This window comes from Dermacentor silvarum, chromosome 1 (genome assembly GCF_013339745.2).
Source record: "Dermacentor silvarum isolate Dsil-2018 chromosome 1, BIME_Dsil_1.4, whole genome shotgun sequence".
NCBI lineage: Eukaryota > Metazoa > Arthropoda > Arachnida > Ixodida > Ixodidae > Dermacentor > Dermacentor silvarum.
In genome coordinates, this window is record NC_051154.1 from 135,150,056 (window position 1) to 135,168,149 (window position 18,094).

The window sequence follows — 18,094 nt, forward strand, 5'->3', positions numbered from 1 at the left end:
TATTAGAGTCGGCTAGTTAACAATGATTTCACCATAACTATATCTATTTGTATTGTTTAGACAACGCGTGTCGGCGCTCATCAACTAGAGACCTACTGCAAAGCTGTTCTTCCAGAAAATGCTCCGGTCGTGCGCGCACTAATGCACCTCTGTATTTTTCTGTGCACAAAGCTTGTAATTGCGCCTTGGTAATATGAATATCATAATATATTGACCCGGATTGAGACGTTCAAGCTCATGCAATTCGCCCAGAAGTCTATACAAATATTTGTAAATATTATTATTTTTTCTTCAAAGGCCAATATTGCTGATTTTTCGATAGCTATCATTTTAACTTACTGTTTGAATAATTCCCACAGAGCACAGAGAGGCAAGTCCGTGCGGCATGACAGATGGTAAATCTCAGTAACTCGCTTTAGGAAGCACTCATGCGAGAGCAATTGGTTATTAACTTTCCACAACTCCCAGCACATACGCCGATTTTGGTATCGACGGCTACCAAAGCATCTGAGACTAGGCAATGGTGCACACAAGGTGCCCACTGTAACCATAAATATGAGATAGCGCGCTAACTGAAACGTAAATTCGATCAAGCCTTGCATGCGAGGTACCCTGGAAATGCGTGGAGCGACATCCCGCCTTTTCGTTTTCCCCAATGTTCACAAGCTGATAATGACACATCAGGCGTTGCAAAACATCACTACTTGGATCACGTCTCAGCTTCAATGACGTACGATCTCGCGCGTTACACACACAGTCTTCAAAAAGGACCAATGCACGATCAGTATAGAAATGGCGTTCTAAAGCTAACAAGAAACATTCTCGTTCACGTAACGTGTTCGGGGCCATGAACACACATAAATCTAAAACTCATACCACCAATATCAATATCACACCATATAGGCGCCCTTCTCTATCTGTACACAAATGCAACGCATCACATTGCAAGGCTTACGCAAACTTTACAGTTAGATAGGAATGGAGATAGAGTTACTTCTGTGTCTTCATCGGATTCAATCTTTGCTTCTTGGGTATAGCAGCAATATCTAATTTCCGATTGCGTAACAAACGAAGAAGCTGAATTTGCCGTCGCTTACTGCATAAGTCACATATATTTAAAGTACCAAAATGGAAGGGAAGAGCCCCCTCCATGATTATCTATGTTGGTGCAGCGTTCAAACGCTGCTCCATAGGTGCGTCACTCCTTCCTTGATGAGGTGATGCACTGGCACCTTTTGCTTACATGCACTTTAACACCAGTGACATCTGCAGGTGTATGTGTTCCCCGGAGCGTTTTTTGCAACTTTGACACTTTGGGAACCTGGGCCTCCTTTCTCGAGGTCGATGTGTTGTCAGACGACACTGGGCGCTTCTTATCTGCACCATACATCGATCCAGATTCCACTGACGGTGGGCGATCCTGAACTAGCGGCAACACTGCCCATGACATAGTTGGCTCGTCATCAGGTAACTTAGTATCATCCTCACTGGCATGCTTCGGGCAAGGGCTATTGTCAGACGATGAAGGATTTGTCTCCTCCTGTCGATCAACCTCAACAGGTGTTTCACCGGTTGCATCCACAACCTCACTCACTTCCATTAGATGATTGCTGATGATCTCATCCTCAGCTACTCGATTTGCACGAAGCTTGTCAGCGTAGGTTCCAATGCATACAACTGCAAGGTGACCGTATAGCGGTGGCAGTTACTACAGCTTGATGTCCTAATTGTTGCCAGATGTGCCCGACGCTGTTGCACCGTAGACAAAGTGGTGGTCAACCAGAAACGAAGTTGGGGCACCGGTGCTCATATATGCTTAATAGGTAAGGTAGATTACTGACAGAGACTCCATACTTTAATGTGAACGCCGTGTGACGATTAGTCATTTGCCAGCCCTCCATGGCGTCACAACGCCATATTTATCGTGTTACACTGCACTGTGCCATATGGTTCTAGCGCTTCAACAATCCCTCTCTGTTCGAGGTGTGGGGGAAGCCAAAGAAGCTTCATCTTGATATCTTTGCATTCCGGGTCTATAACAAGGCACTTGAGGCCCTTCACCAACAGCTCGCCTTTGGCGACAAGTTTCTGTTTCGCGATGCTGTTAAAACACGTCACCAACCACAAATGGCTCATCTGGTATCGTCCAGCGCCGAGGATACCAGTTGCATTTAGCACTGACAGGAGTGCATCGCGAAAGTCCGGGGCCTGATACGGCCGACAAGCCAGGTCAGTATGCAGGAAAACTGAATTGAGAACGGTATTGCCAGTTGGTAGACGACGAAGAACGACCTTTTAATTACTGTAATCAGTAGTTGACGGTGGTTGAGATCCTCGGCTGAAGGCCGATGCGCTGTTTCCAGAAGAGTTCATCGCGGACGTGGCCGTTCAAACCATCTTCTTCTTCCGCTAGGTTGAGGAGACAGAATATTGAGAGCATGTTAACCATCTCAACCCAGGTCTGGCAATACAAAAGATAGTCTAACGTTGCGTGCACTTGCAACCATATGCGACTGCAAAAAGAAAGCTGCCCGATTATTCTTAGGATGATTTAACATGATACACATTACGTGATATTACGTGTAGCGCAAACGGGGCACGCAGGATGACAGGCTCGCTTATAGCATGCCCATTTGAGCTATACATCGCTTCACTTAAGTTTGTAATCTCCTTGGAACGGAATTGCATCTGTCAGTTCATCCACAATTTGCTAGTTTAATATGCATCGTTCACTTATAATGTGCACATGGAGTGCATGGCTTTTCATATTCCACCTTTTAAATTTCATTCAATGTTCTCACGAAGAGGCAAAGTATTGCCCTGCATGTAGTTCAGTTGACCGCGCACAAGCTTCAAATTACTTACGATTTATACGTTTCCGCCGCTTCATTCGACAACACTGAAGAGAACAGCGGAGTGCACGGAGAGTAACTGCTGCCGTTCGTGCTCCCGTTGCTCTCTTCCGACCAGGGACTAAACACTTACTCTCCGAAATTTGCACACGGCGCGCACACTCCTCCCCTTTTTTAGGACGACCTGTCAAGTTGCTCCCGTTTTCCCCGGTACTTTTCTTAGAGTGTAGCTCCACCATAGAGAATGGAGCTTCCATACTTGTTCCTTGTGGACCAAAAATGTCGCATAAAACCATGCCAGGGAGTAAAACTGTCCCGCCGGCGATTGTCGCACAAAATTCATCTGCAACGTCTACCTCACCTGGAAAGCCTGGAAAGAGTCAGAACGAATGGTTGGCGGCGACGACACATTAAAGTTCCCGCTTTCGCACCAAGTGGCGTTATGAATTTTGAAAGCGTATGCTCGGGTCTGGTTAAATATATAAAGGGCCTTTAAAGTTTTAAAACTAACAGTAATCTTCATAAAAACGCTATGCTAGCTAGACAGAATCTGCTTGCACAGGCGGTTTATGCGCTTTGGCGGACACAATAGGCGGTGGGATGCATTGCCAATGATGAATGGCAAAAAGAATGTAACAAGAAGTGGATCTTTACAAAATACGACCCAAAGAGGAAGAGGAGGGACACACAGAGTATACTAATTTTAGGCGTCGCTTTTTTGTGCAGATGGAACGTAAGGTCAGTCGCTATAACGAAACGTTCGACGCCCTGTCGGCGTCGACCTTCGCTTGGATCGGACGCTAAAGTTTCCGCCGTACACCCGTGAGTAAGTGTATATGAACCAGAGGTGCGGCGAAAACAATAAAATAAAAAACAATGTGCTGCATTCTCTCGATCAGAAGCCAAACTCGGGCTAAACTTGCCAATTATAAGTCGCATACCGCGGATACCGCCAATCAACTTTTTTCGCTGCGCCCCAGGTCAAGATATTTTTGCTAATTAGTGTATCCCAATCAGTGTAGCCCCCAGTACACTTGCGTATAATGCGAGGAAGTGGCCTGCTGTAAACTGAGTTTGGGCCATCTATTGGAGCTTGTTGGGTCGATACCAAGGCTCGACATATCGTGCTTCATTGAGCGCAGTGTCTGATTTGCGGAAAGCCGTAGTCACTTTGTCTTCGGTGTAGCGAAGACGGCTGATTCAATCAGCCATGCCAATCGGCGTGATAAGGCTCACCATCGTTCTACAGCTTTACGACCGCAGCTTGCCTGACGTAAGATGGTGTCGCTGATAAATGGGAACAGTGAAAGTCAATCGCATGGCGAAAAGCACGAATAGCAGCGCCTAGCCATCCGGCAGCGCATGCTGAGAGAAAGTTGTCTCAAACCAGCGGCCTACTCAAGCAGCATGTAACGTTGTGGCATGTTTAGCCCCACTATAGTATGCTACAAGGAGGCGCCCGCACGGAACAATTACCAGCCTCCCTTTGCTTGGCCAGATCCGTTTGCATAAACACGTAGTAAGAACAGTTGTATGACATGATCATTTTTCTCCGGCACACGACGCAAGCAAATGCACTGCTGAGCGCGCCATTCCCATGTTCTAGGTATATGGGCAAGCGTGGTGTGGGTTCTCGCGGTAAACGAGAATGCCGAGCCACATGACTCTCAGGCGCACGCGCTGTGAGCCTGTGAGGGGAGAACGATTTGCTTACGTGCTTACCGCTGGGACTTCTTTCGAGATCCTCCTGGATACGCCGTCTATGCAGGCATTGTACCACGTTATTAAACGAGAGACAATAAGGTCGATGCCTCCTAGAGCGTCGACAGAACATGGGCGCTGTGGGCGCAAGCATCGTGCAGCCGGGGCAGCACATACTGAGGAAATACTGCATGGCTTTCGCCTTTCCACACTCATATTTTATTGGAACATCTTGTTTGTTTTTATTTCCTAAATAAGGCAGCACGGTCGCTTTTGTAGTGCAAATGAACAGAACCAAGTCGAAGGAGACAAATGAAGACTTGTATGGAAGATAATGGTGTCTCAAAAAAGGAGCAACGTTTTGATTTTTGCGGCGCAGATGGGTAATATGCGCACATTCAGAAAGAAATGAGAGAGAGAGAGAAAGAATAAGAAGTGGGAGGTGAAAGTGGGAATAAAGAGCATATATGCAACTCCCTCGCCACCATGTGCTCCTCAATTAGCGAGAATTTCGGATATTTGTTTACTGCAACGATCTACGTAATGCATAACGTTCGTAGTATTTTCATTCGCGGAAAGCCGTAAGCAGAAAGAGTAGCGGCAGCTCTGGGCTGCTTGCGCCTCTGGGCCCACAAGCTGATGGACTTAGCATGACGTACGAGGCGTAATGTACATGAACGCTAAATGATCCGAGGGAGTAACATACACACTTTTATTTCTCATCGCGTGCGTACACATTTGAGTTCATTCATTTTGATAATTGCGAAACAAAGGCTCGAGGTAGGGCCTTGAAATCTCGCGTTTCTCGTGATATGCTGGGAGAGGTCTTCTGCCACCTGTAATGTGCTGAACCAGTACTCCTTAATTTCTTCTCCAGGAATGACAGAGATGACTTTGAATTACTGGAGAGGGTTATTAGCTATCGAAACGAGAACGAAAACAATTCAGAGGCCGGCGTCAGTACAATTAATACGTCGCCTCAAACTGCGGAATGAGTCGGCATTTGCTTCTTTAAAGAGTTTTTAACGTGTCGCTGTTTTCTTTCAATGCTTGCGCACACACGCGACAACGCGTGAACGTGCCGCTCGAGTCCGGCAGTCAGAGCTACAGGCTCGTATACTGCAAGCCCCCGCGCAAATAAAAGCTGCCCAGCGCTGTCGATTAGGTCTTTCACAACACCGCACAGGCACGACGCATCAGCCTGCGTATTCGTAACAATGGAGTCTTTTAGCTGAACGCTCTCACGGCTCGCTCCGCTCAGCCGCTTAAGCGGGAGCACAACTGCGCGTGATGCAGAACGTCGGCCCAGCAAAACGAAAAAGCCGCCCCGCTCTTAAAATGGAAAAGCGGATCGCTGGGTGGCGCCGTTTAACTGCTTTCACGACTCGAACTTTCTCGTTTTGCAGCAAACCTGTACACGCTCCTCTGATACATTTTCGTTAAACATCTAACCGAAGCACGAAATGTACGCAGCGCTCCGCTAAGGTCACGTGCTTCAACTGCGAGTAGAGCAGACGGCAAAGGACGCTCAGCTAAGAAACAAGTTCCGTGGAGCACGCAACGTTCCGGGCGTGCTAAAACAATGATTCTTCGCTTGGTCGCGCATTGTCGCGATCGGTGGCGTCAGCGTGCGTCCTGCAGCAGCTTATGAAAAAAAACCGATGCCATCTCCGCACGTATGTCGCTGCGATTGCACCGATGCGACCTGTGTGCGCAAAGCTGTTGGTTGGAGCAAACTTGGAGCAAACGGGTGTGAATGACGCGCGCCAAGATGTTAATTATATACGTTACGGCGAGGGATTAGCTTATTGTTCTATACAGAAGAATTGAGTGAAAGAAGCCCCTCTGGCACAACTCCGCAGCTTACGGAATTTTCGGCTGCTTCTGGGCGCACTATGCCAGCTACTAAATTTCAAGCCCCCAGTCGCAAGGTGCTTGTTATGAATGAATGTGACTGCGTTTAAAATATGCGAGTCCCTGGTTGCGCATGCGGCTCATCAGCCGTGATTCTCTGTCAGCTAAATTCAGCACCCAATTCACTATCTGGTTAAGGGAATGCAGCGTCCTCGGCTTCGTGTCACAAGCGAGAGAGAACATGTAAGCACTCAGCCAGAACCATCTACAGAGTGTGGCGATTGACGGCTCCAACTCCTTTACACACATAGGACAGGACTGGAAACGATGGGGTTGGGAAAGGATGCGTGTTTAAAATTATCGCTACTTCCTGCGCCTTCTATCAATTTGTGACTCACAGCCATCGTTTTGTTGTATCTTTGGTCGTCATTACAATTTCGGAAACTTAATTTTTACGGCTACAGGAAATGTCATCCTTGTAAAATTAGACCATTTCCACATGCGACCATTACTTTTCTTTGGTTTCGCATATCTTAGGAGCGACCTTAATCAGAGCCGTCGTCTCACGTTTGCGTTGATTTAAAACCTCATTTTTATTTTTTTAGGCATCTAAGCAGCAGAGCGGCCAAGAGAAAGCACGTCTGTAATGGCAGGCGCGCGAGTTCTGACTGGCGTGCTATTTGTCGGTTGTGTTGCGAGCACTCCTGCTAGAATGACTGATCCAAATGTTATGCCCAACTGCGGGATGCCAAGCACTATATCTAATTTTTTCTAGCCACTGCAATATCACCTCGTCATTAAGGTGCCCGACGTTACCTTTCATTTTGTCTGTTCATGCTGTGGAGCTGGCGCATATAAGAGAAACGATCTGAGCTATAACCATGTCCTCTAAACTTCTATGTATGTGCTAGTGTGCGCTTTTCTTCTAATTTAAGATCATCTTTTCGTACGATACACATAACAACGAGAAAAAAAATACTGACATCTTCTCTTGAACTATGACTTCAACTACGCTGAGCGCGAGGTCGCGCTTTCTGTTAACGGTCGCGTTCCGGTGAGCATGAAATGCAAGAACGAGCGTGTACCTAGCATTAGGTGCATTTAAAAACTCCAGGTGGCCAAGTTATTTCGGAACCCTCCCCTCCGGTGTGTCGCATAGCCCGCATCTGGCTTTGGGAAATTAAACCCAATCATTAATCTATAGCAATTCAACTTTTGATGCGAAACGCACTAGAGCTTGAATGTTCACTGTGTTTTAAAATTAGCACCGCCGAGCATGTTGCGAAAGCTGCAATAAAATTAAGGTATGCAGCAATTCGTGAAGCTGTAGATACACTTAGTAGGCGACATTCTTATGATTTACCACAAGTGCCTGTTATGACAGAAGGATTTACATTCCGAGCAGACTGCATTTTCGAGTTCTTTCGAACCTTTATAGAACACACCTTCATTAGACGCTTGGCGGTATGCTTTTCCTCATTTTGGCCTCATAGCGGTCCAAAGCAAATAAATGTTCTTCGGAGCGTGAGATACTGTGACTTGTCTAGAACACGATGCACACCTTCAGCACTTTAGTGGCATGTCTCGAGGCCATTTATTACTTTTTCCTTCGCCATATTGCTTTATAATAACTGTAATAGGCTATTGCTCTCGAATATCGTGCCAAAGAAAATATAAAGGGTACCATACGGATTACCAGCTGGTCTTCTAATTGAACTTAATTGCCCTTTATGTCTTTGTATTTTGTTGAATGCTATGAACCGGTTAGAATAGCTGAATTGATATTGGTATCACACAGTCACACACGCACAATAGAACTTGTGCAATGATCTGCGCGCTGTATACAGATCATTACAGCGTCTGATCCCCAAATTTCCTGACGGTCTATCGTTGCAAACGTCTTCACCGAGCTTGAAGAAAGTGCGCGTAACATGAAAACAATACAAGAAGCAGCTTTGGCACAGTGCTCGGTGCGTTCTGCTATCGGGATGCACTGTCTCGAGTTGCTAGGTGCACGCGCTTCAGAGCAGCTGCGGATGTGCAGATGACACTGCATAGGCGCTAGTGCAGCGCATCTCGACCGTGAAACGAGCGCACGGCGTTTTAAACCTGGACTCGATTAGGGATTGGTGGGGCTTAACACCCGAAATGCAACTCTGGGGCTGTAAGGGACACCGTAGTAAAGGGCTGCGGATTAACATTGACCACCCGGGGTTCTTCAATTTCCAGCCATTTAAGAATGCAGCCGCCACGCAAATATGGGCTGAAAGAACAGCTGGCTCACTATCGCGAATATTTTCTGCGCCACCGCGCACGCACGCAAGCACGCACGCACGCACGCACGCAGACACACACACACACACACACACACACACACACACACACACACACACACACACACACACACACACACACACACACACACACACACACACAGGAAAAAAATATGAAGGTATGAAGGAACGCCTTCAGTATTTAGGAACATTATACTACCGCATATTTCCAGCGTGATATTCCGAAGAACATTGAGTGGAATTCCCCCTTTCTTCTCGTCTACAGCCGTGAAGACTCCAATTGCTTGACCTTAACCTATTGCAGCGAGATTATCGGGGAGGCGCTATTCTGAGCAAGGTGAGGTGCGCCTCGGTGCTCGCGCATAAGACGTGAACGATGCTTCGGACTGTTTGCCATGAAAATGCGAAAGCCAGATCGTACTATGAGTTCCGAATAGGATGTCACAACACTACGCGCCTACGAACGCTGATCGATACCAGGGCGGAATGCATGCTGCTTGGTTCATTTCTGGCACTATGTTTCAATGCAGAATGATCGTGCGCGCAGCCGTCTCCCGCGTTTGCCCTTCCATTCCCGCTGCTCGAAACTTTGTGCCAGGAAGTAAGAGGAAATGCTCCCGAGTGTTTGGCAGTTTTTTAGGGACAGCATTCAGTAGACGAGTAATTTTGTGGGTGGCGCTTCCCTGCCCCCCTCTTTTCCGCAACATAAACCTAGTCCGAAACGATTCTGAAAGTGGGAGACGAGGTAGAGGGGGGCGGACGACAAGGGAAGAAAATGTTTCGCTAAAGTACTGTGCATTTTGTGGTACTTGTATGGTGCTCCGGCACAGAACAGCGCCGACGTTTCGGCTGTCTGTGATCGACACGCGCGTAAAATATTTTTGTAGTTGTGATAAAAGATGATCAAGTTTGGAAGGACAGAAAGGTAACGTCGAGCACCGTGCTTGCGCATCGTGGGGCGCGCACGCTTGTTACTTCGCTGCGCCCACAGGGAGATTTATGCATGACAAGCTCCGCTTATACGCTTTCGTTCTACCCTATACTCTCCGGATAGCTGCTCTGCGCGCGTGAAGATACGTTCAAGTTCGTGGCTACGTGGAAAGAGGGCGGGGGCGACGCCAGCACACAGCCGAGCGGGGTATTCGGGGAGATCACACATGGAGGAGAGTGAACGCGACGCCGCGTACTGTGGAGTTCGGTGGGTGAACTTCGCACATCGAAATAGGCCCATTTCACCGCGAGCCGCAGATACTACCGGTAGTTGTGCTTTCAGCGGACTGAATTGCGTTCCAAGCGCTCAGCTCGTCGTTGCTCTCTCTCGTTCAGCTCTCGTAATCGAGGCCGCCCATTCACTTTGGAAGAGGGCAGGCATCCAATTGAAAGGCATATACTTCGGGCGCATACTCTGGCAGCTGACATGGCAGATAGAAATGGCGCTGACGAGCGGCTGCGGCTGCTCTTATAGCAGGATAGAAAGCTCATGTAGAAAACTCGCGGAGTTTCCTATATGCGAGTTTCCTACCCTACTATTCGTTTTCCGAAGAAAAAAAAAAAAGAAATCATAGAAAACTCATCAAGAAAAAATTGTAGGAGGGTAGAAAACCTATAGAATTTTGTTATCTTGAGGGTACTACGGGTTCAACGTACCAAAACTATTTAGGCGAAGGCCTCCCGCTGAGAAAGCCCAGAGGTCGGAGTGCAGGCTAAACTGTCAATTGACAAGGTGGCCCAAGTGGCGCAAAATTTCGCATCCTCGGCGTTTGCTTGTGCAGTTGTGCTGCCGTAGTTGGATATCTTGCCTTACGCAATACCAGCAATTTGCGTCGTCCACACCGGGATTGTGTACTGCGTTCGGAAACGTTCGTAAGGAACAGTGTCCTATTTATGTACACCTACACTCATTAAGAACACAAGGACGGCTGCAAATACCCGGATACCATTTACTGCACCTTCTGTAAGGCCTTTTCTGTAAAAGTGCCAGAGCTGCAGTTCATTCGTTAAGGAACCTTATGCGTGGAGTCTACCGCCACGTTTTAAGTTTAAAATATGCCTGATTAGCTTCTTGAACCGAGAGTCTTGCATCGTCCGATTGCCAACAAAGAAACCTAATGGAAAACAGATGGCTGAACATATAGCATTACCAAGAACGCCTTTATAACCGCGCGATGTTTTCCGCTAAGTAATCGACCCTACAATAGCGACACCTTGATATAAATAAAGCAAATAATAGTCAAGCTGAAAACACATTTTAACATTGGTAGCACGACACTTATCAGATATGGAACTGGAGTTTGTGCTGGTTTACAAGTTGAGTTTTTTTTTTTTTTTCACTCTTTCTTGGCCTCTCGATCAAAAACTCGTACTGGGAAGGCTACCATTACCTACCAATATTTTGTTAAAAAAAAAAAAAAGCTACCGAAACCATCGCAAGCTGGCCGCAAGCGGAAGCCAATAAACGTTACCTTATGAAAACAGAGAAACCAACAAGCAAATAAATTCTAGGTTTCTGAAGTACGTGAAGCTACAAGATTGGCCGAGTGGAACGAAGAGAGGCTTCTTCTGCGGACGACTATTGAACATAGTGAAGCTACATACACGACGGAGGGAAAGACTACACAGATATAGAGCGTCTGAGCCTCATCGGGCTGCAACGGAGGCAGGTGGGGAAGGGATAGTGCAACTAAAAAGGTTCGGGAATGGGAACTCTCATGGTTTTCACATGTGGAATTGTTATAGATGGAAGAGTAGCATCGAGCGTCCCTTGGCGACGCCCGGATCAGGAAGCACGTTGTGCTTACAGGCATCACTGCTTCCGCCGTTCAACGGCCATCCCCCATATTCCGGCAGCGAAAGGACAACCGTGGGTTGGACGCGGTCTATGTGACTTGTTTCCAATACGCTAGCGCGGCCTGCTTTTTCGAAGGCAGCTCAAGTCTCCGCAAGCAAAAGTGACCTTACGCTACCGGTTAGTGCTTTCATTAACAGTTGCGCTATTCTAGGAACAGGGGGGAATACAAAGAACATAGCTGGCTCTAGAGCTCAAGCTGAAGTTTTTGGTAGCCCTGTGCCTTTCCCCCGTTAGTGTGGTAGATGAAGCGGTCCTGGCCAATGATGAACCAATTAGTTGCACGCTGTGTCGCTACACGTCGACGTTGGTTGCGTACCAGGGCTATCGCATCCGTCTTGGAAATGCCTTTCGTTTCGTTGCTTCACTTGGGGTCAGGACTACCGGGCAAAACCACGAGGCGCGCGTTGAACGACGGAAACCAGGGCACCAGACTGGCTTCCTCCGGGACCGAGTTTGTTGTCGTTGTTTCCGTTGTGTGTATTGTAAACAGGCAAAGAGTAATTAGTACTCCTAGTAAAGTAACACCCGCGCTGTACAGAGGCGTCCACACACGAGCACCACAGCGTCAGTTCAAAAAGAGAAGTCAATAACATTTTTTTTTCAATTGTGACACTTTGAGTCCGACGACACCGTGCTTTGAGTCAATGGGTTGAGTCAACGTGAAAGGCTATGCGCAGACCGCTTCGGTTTCGCGCTATGTATCCAGAGTGTAACGCTTGCCACGAGCTGCCCTACGTGGCACCGATGATCGCTCTCGTTTTGAAGGCCAGCCCATCGTCCCGCGCCACACTCTTCGACGAAGCGCGCACTTGCGCAACCACACGATTACTCTTGAAGCCAGCCTCGTGTCGAGGGTGAATAAATGGTTCCCGTAACTTTGAGCAGGGTTAATATGCAAGGCAGTGCAGAACAACCTTTCCTGCCTTTCTTCCCAAGAGGAGGCTAGCGCCGCTGCAGAGGCGCCCCGCGGTTCACGCGACGGTTGGTCGCCCCTGGGGGAGACCCTCGGCGCTGGCACGGTCCGGTCGGTTGTTGAGCAAGGTGGCGCCGGGCGTGTCGTGCGGCTGTCGTCGTCGCAGGTCGCGCTCAGCGATAGATGTCGACGCGGGGCGGAGGGTGGGCTTTGTGGGGCGGCGGTGGCGGAGGCGGGATCGGAGGCGTGACGCTGTCGCTACGCAGACTGTGCAGGTCGCCATGCTGCGGACACGAGCGCTACGCCTCCGTTGCCGGCGACAGCGGCCGCCCGTTCGGGTGCTTGCGGAACACGCTCAGGTCCACCTGCGCAGCGACACGCCACATTGTCATGCTTGCGCACAACGTGGCACTCGAGCAGAACACACTGCACGCATGCCTTGGTCTGTTGACAGTTTTTGCCCTATAGGCTCACTAAACGAATGCACACCTGGAAAGAATCAAGAGAGAAGGAAAAGCCGGCAGATCCCACGCCCCGTGGGAATCGATGTTATGCGAAGCAGTGTTAACCAAGTTAACGAAACGACCATGAGAGCACCAAGACGTAGGCGGCTGTTTCATGACCTACATGACACACATGTCATGAAAATCATGTCATGACCTATCATTTATCTTCGTCATACACTCTTGTCATACTATGCCAATTTTGGTACCTACCAAGTTACGAAACGACCATAAGAGCACCAAGACGTAGGCGGCTAGATAGATAGATAGATAGATAGATAGATAGATAGATAGATAGATAGATAGATAGATAGATAGATAGATACTGTCAAAGTGGCAAATGTTCGCCAAGAAATGCTTCGCATTTAAAACACGGAGCAAGGTACGATTTTGACCTGCAGTGTTCAGTTGTCACACATGTGACGACCGAACACCGCAGGTCTTATAATCGTATCTCGCACCGTGATTTTTTGATATTTTTGTTCTTCGAAGAGCTTGGCTAATGTTAGCTGGGACACACGGTATATTGCTTGACTATTATTATTATTATTATTATTATTATTATTATTATTATTATTATTATTATTATTATTATTATTATTATTATTATCACTTTTCAGGTGCGAGAGAAGGAGCTCAGTACTTTCTTCGTGTAGTCATGAGCAAAAGTAATGTACCCCTGTGAGCGCGTGCCGAAAAGCATGTAAGCGCCACCTGGCGCCACGCCGCTCAGCTCGTGTGACGTCAATTACGGCGCAGTATGCATGTGCGAATGCCATTACGCACACGCGCACTACGCCGGAATTGACGTCACACGAGCTTGAGTGGCGTGGCGCCAGGTGGCGCTTACATGCTTTTCGGCACGCGCTCACAGGGGTACATTACTTTTGCTCATGACTGGACATGATAGATCTCCCTTCGGGAGGACAGCCATAAATGAAAACAGAGTCTTCGTCATCAGCTTTGCATGAAAGGTGGCTTTCTTTGCAACGCTGATCACGAGTCTGATTGATTTTGAGGACATGGTGGCAAGAAAAAAAAAATGAACTTGGGCCCATATTCACGCCTTTAGGCTATTCAGTTGTTACGCTAAGAATTCTTCGTAAGAGAGAGAGAAAGAGATGAAAGGAAGGCAGGGATGTTAACCACTCAAGAGTCCGGTTGGCTACCCTACGCTGGGGGAAGGGAGAATTGGAATAGAAAGAAGGGAGAGAGAGAGGGGGTAGAGAGACGTACACAGAACGCACTACAGAGTCAAAGGCGCTCGCACAAGCCAGACGTTCTCAGCGAGCACGAAAAGTGCCTTCTGAGCCGATGATCGGTGGGGACATTGTTCTAGTATATACATATATTGTCTGTTCACTCAGAAGACGATAATCTAGTTTCCTGAATGCGTTGGACATAGATTATGTTTGTGCTTCAAACTGAGGACAGTGGCACAATAGATGGTCAATGTTCTGCTCGTAGCCGCAGACAACACATGCAGTACTGTCAGCGATTCCAATTACTGCTGAATGAGCTTTCGTGAAGGCAACTGCCAGCCACAACCGACACAGAAGGGACGCTTCGCGTTGGTGTAGTCTGGCCGGAGGTCCGAGTTGCAGCGAAGGGAAAGTTTAGTCTGTGCAGTCTGGTGCACCTTGTATGTGCGGTACTTCGTAAGGGAAATTGGCTTCGCAAGAGAAAACTTAAGCCAATACTGGCAGTGGATATATCATTAGTGAAGGCGAATGGTTAACGGCAAAGAACGTTCACAAACAAAAAGCTTTGTGAGTTCGGCTTCTGCTCCGCGAAACGACTTAGTTGCAGGTGGCCATACCTCGGGCACGTAGCAGCCGTTGTCGTCGTCTTCGGGTCGTAGCACCGTGGGTCCCACCAAAGTCGTCGCTGTAGGTGCGCTAGGTGGCATTCCACCCGCTCGGCGCGCGCCGATTTCAGCTGCTTGCAGCGCCAGCGCTGCCTCCAGGTTTCCGGCGGACAGGTCAAGACCCACCTGCGGAGGATACCTCTCCAATGTGTACAAGGAGCTTACAGGCACGGCCTTCTCGATGTGGTCCTTGATCGAGCAGCCGTGGAGATTGCCAGCATTTCGCGTGGCAAAGGTACGGCAACCGCGGTCGGTTCTTGAAACTGCTTTTTGCGATAGATACTGAACTGTAATGCCACGTACACACTAGCGGCAAAACACGCGCGGCGCGCCGCCGCCGGCTAGACGCGCGCCGCGAAAGCAGCCGCGAAACGGGTTTTTCTTGCCGCGGCATGGATCGCTCCTGGACCGATTTTTTGCGGTTTGCCGCTTGCCGCGAATGAAGGAGACCAATGAAAGCGGCCCGCTTCCGTGACGTGCGCGCGGGAAATGGTGCCATGATGACCCGCCCAACCGCTTGTTTCTTGTTTCGCGCTATCATCTGCACGCGTCAGCTCCCGGATAGTTCGAGAAGGGGAGAGGAGTCTAGTCTGTCACGTGATTGCCGCAGCGGTGCGCCGCCGGCTAGTGTGGCCGCCCTGCCGCTGCTGCGTTTTGCCGCCGGCGGCGCGCCGCGCGCGTTTTGCCGCTAGTGTGTACGTGCCATTAAGGAACGTCCACGCTAGCGGGAAAAACGCGTGCGGCATGCCGCAGGCTGCAGAACGCCCCAGTATTGGCATGGCCACACTTGCGGGCGTCTTTGCTGCCGCGACAAGCAAGCAATTCGCTCTCAGCTTCAACCAGTGGGCTGAAATCAGCGATGCTAATAGAGAGGGGCGTAGTTCCACACACGGAGTTTATCCACGTGAATGAATTGTCCCTAATGCGCGGCGAGCGGCATGCCGCAAACAATAGCTCCGAGACCCATTCGCTCCGCGGCAGGAAAATGTCGCCGCTCGCCTGTTTTTGCGTCGCGCGTTTTTTCCGCTAGTGTTGGCGTACTATCGCACTCAGTTACAACGCGAAATCGTCTGGAAAAGCGGTCGCGAGTTGTAGCTCACATTGAGTGCGTTAGTACCTTTAAGCCTTTAGACTGTGATGAGCATGTTTTACAGTACTCGTTTCGGTGGCTCTGCGGCTATGGCATTTGGCTGCTGAGAATGAGGCCGCGGTTTAGATTCCTGATCTTGCCGACCGCATTCCGATAGAGAGAATGCATAAACGCGTTTGTGCCGACATTTGATTTCCGTGCGCTTTATAGCTGAGCCGGAGCTCTTTACTATGGTGCGCTTGAAAATCACAACTGTAAATTTGCGGTAAAAAGATCAATCAATCAATTAGTCAATTGATAAATCAAATTACCAATTAATCAATTTTCATGGCAGGCTAGACTATAGTCGGATACAACTTTAGAAGACAGCGGCATTTGCTCCTCAAAGGCGGATGCACACGAGCTGGCACCAATAGGCGCGCACTTCAGGTGACGTCATGAGCCGGACGGCCGGTGTCCCCGCCCAACGCCTCCTAATGTCTTTATAGGAGGCGTTGCCCCACCGACGGAAAACATGCCTAACATGGCCGCCCTTGCTTCGATCTGGGCCGAGTCGCGTCAGCTCTGTGCGTCTCCCTTCGTCAGAGTGAATTCGAATTGTTTGTGGTGGTCTGTCATGCCGGAAATATTATTGTGAGCTTACGATGCACAATTTGTGCCGCGTGCGTTTGTTCTGAGCCTTGAGCCGGCGAAGAAAGATTGCAGCGAACATCGGTGGCGCTGCGCTGCGCTTCGTGTGGAAACAAGATCCCGCGGCGGCATACCGCTGCAAACAAACATCGTACGTGTTTGTTCCGTGGTGTTTTGTTTTGCTCCTAAGTGAAGTTACGACGAGGAGAGTTCGCCAAAGTCTGGTACCTACTGTGAGCGGCGGGTGTGTTTGTGTACTGTGCCCCTGCGTTTCTCGTCGGACGTGGTGAAGTGATGGAGCAAAACCATTATCAGGATAAATGAGAAAAGCGTGCGCGGATGAAACCAACCTGCGAGTTTCTCAACAGAAAAGATTTGTGAAAGCAACCTCCAACGCAAAGATTCGTTGCTGCCAGCTCAGCGTGCAAACGACCGATCGTTGGCAGCAGTGTGATAAGATAGCCGAGCGTCTAGCGGCGTCGTTCGAGTGTTGTGTAGCACCGTCGATTGATTGCTTTCCACCAATGCTAACAATCATTGACTAACACGCGCTGCTTGAGCGAATGTCATTGGATTGTTAGCGGTCAGGTGTTTGGAAGCAGTGTTTGTTTCCTTAATGTCAGCCTGAATGCTAATTTAAAATTATGACTGATACACTGGTGCCGTTGCAAGGGACCTTGGCATGAATTCGCGTCGCTGTGTGGCTTAGAACTCATCGCTCACTGCACGCGCCAGCTGTAGAATGCCTGCTGTGACACAATCACGCATAAGTTGTGCTGTCAGCGCTCGACTTGCTTTCCCACAACACAGCTTTGCGATTTGTCGTGATATGTCGCTACTAAAAAATTCCCATGACAGTGAAGGCAACAGAGCCAATATGTACATTAAAAAGAAGTACGACAAAGTAGGCACAGCTGCTTGTGAACTGACTCCTAATAGTTCTACTCGTGTCTGGGTTAAATGTGTGTGCGTGTTTTCTTGTGTGTTTGTGTATATTTGTTATTTTGCCCTTTTTTGTATTTTAGATCTTAGTTTTCGCGCTCGCGTTTGTGTTCATGTGTGTGAAAATGTGAGTTCTTCCGTGCGTGTAGGTATTTATTCCTATTTCTATCCTTTTATTTTTGCATTTGTTCTTGTAAGCATGCTGCAGCCACGACTTTCGACAATTTCATTAACTCGTCTCATTCAAAGCACCAAGTCCTGTGAATAGCAGGGCTGGTCTCTTCGTTGTCATTAAAGCTATTCTCTCTTGTCTACCTTGCCTCCTCAGTCTGCCACCTTGCTTTGTTTTCTCCTACTATTCTGACCTCGCTTCTTGTGCTGTTGCTGCAATGTGATTAATCAACTTGCACTAAAGAAAGTTCTATCAGCTGTGACAACAGAAACATTGACAGATACAAAATGTTAAAAGCATCACGTGGCTTGCACAGTTACTTCGTCTCTTTCCCCTGTTAATGTGTTTATGCATCAGTGCATACGGTAGCTTACCAGAAGTGCACATGAAAAGGTGCCATATTGTGAAACAGCACCTTGCTATGTTGT

General features: G+C 48.5%; 1 protein-coding gene across 1 annotated transcript in view; it reads right to left on the minus strand.

Moving 5' to 3' along the window:
- Positions 1-4,770: 4,770 nt before the first annotated feature.
- LOC119436074 (neuropilin and tolloid-like protein 2) overlaps positions 4,771-18,094 on the minus strand; it is a 396,223-nt gene continuing 382,899 nt past the window's right edge. Inside the window, exons 9-10 of the mRNA XM_037702821.2 lie at positions 14,785-14,958; positions 4,771-12,827 (exon numbers count right to left, since the gene is read on the minus strand). Of these exons, the coding sequence (XP_037558749.1) occupies positions 12,762-12,827; positions 14,785-14,958 (240 nt within the window). The 3' untranslated portion in view covers positions 4,771-12,761. The remainder of the gene's footprint in view (positions 12,828-14,784; positions 14,959-18,094) is intronic.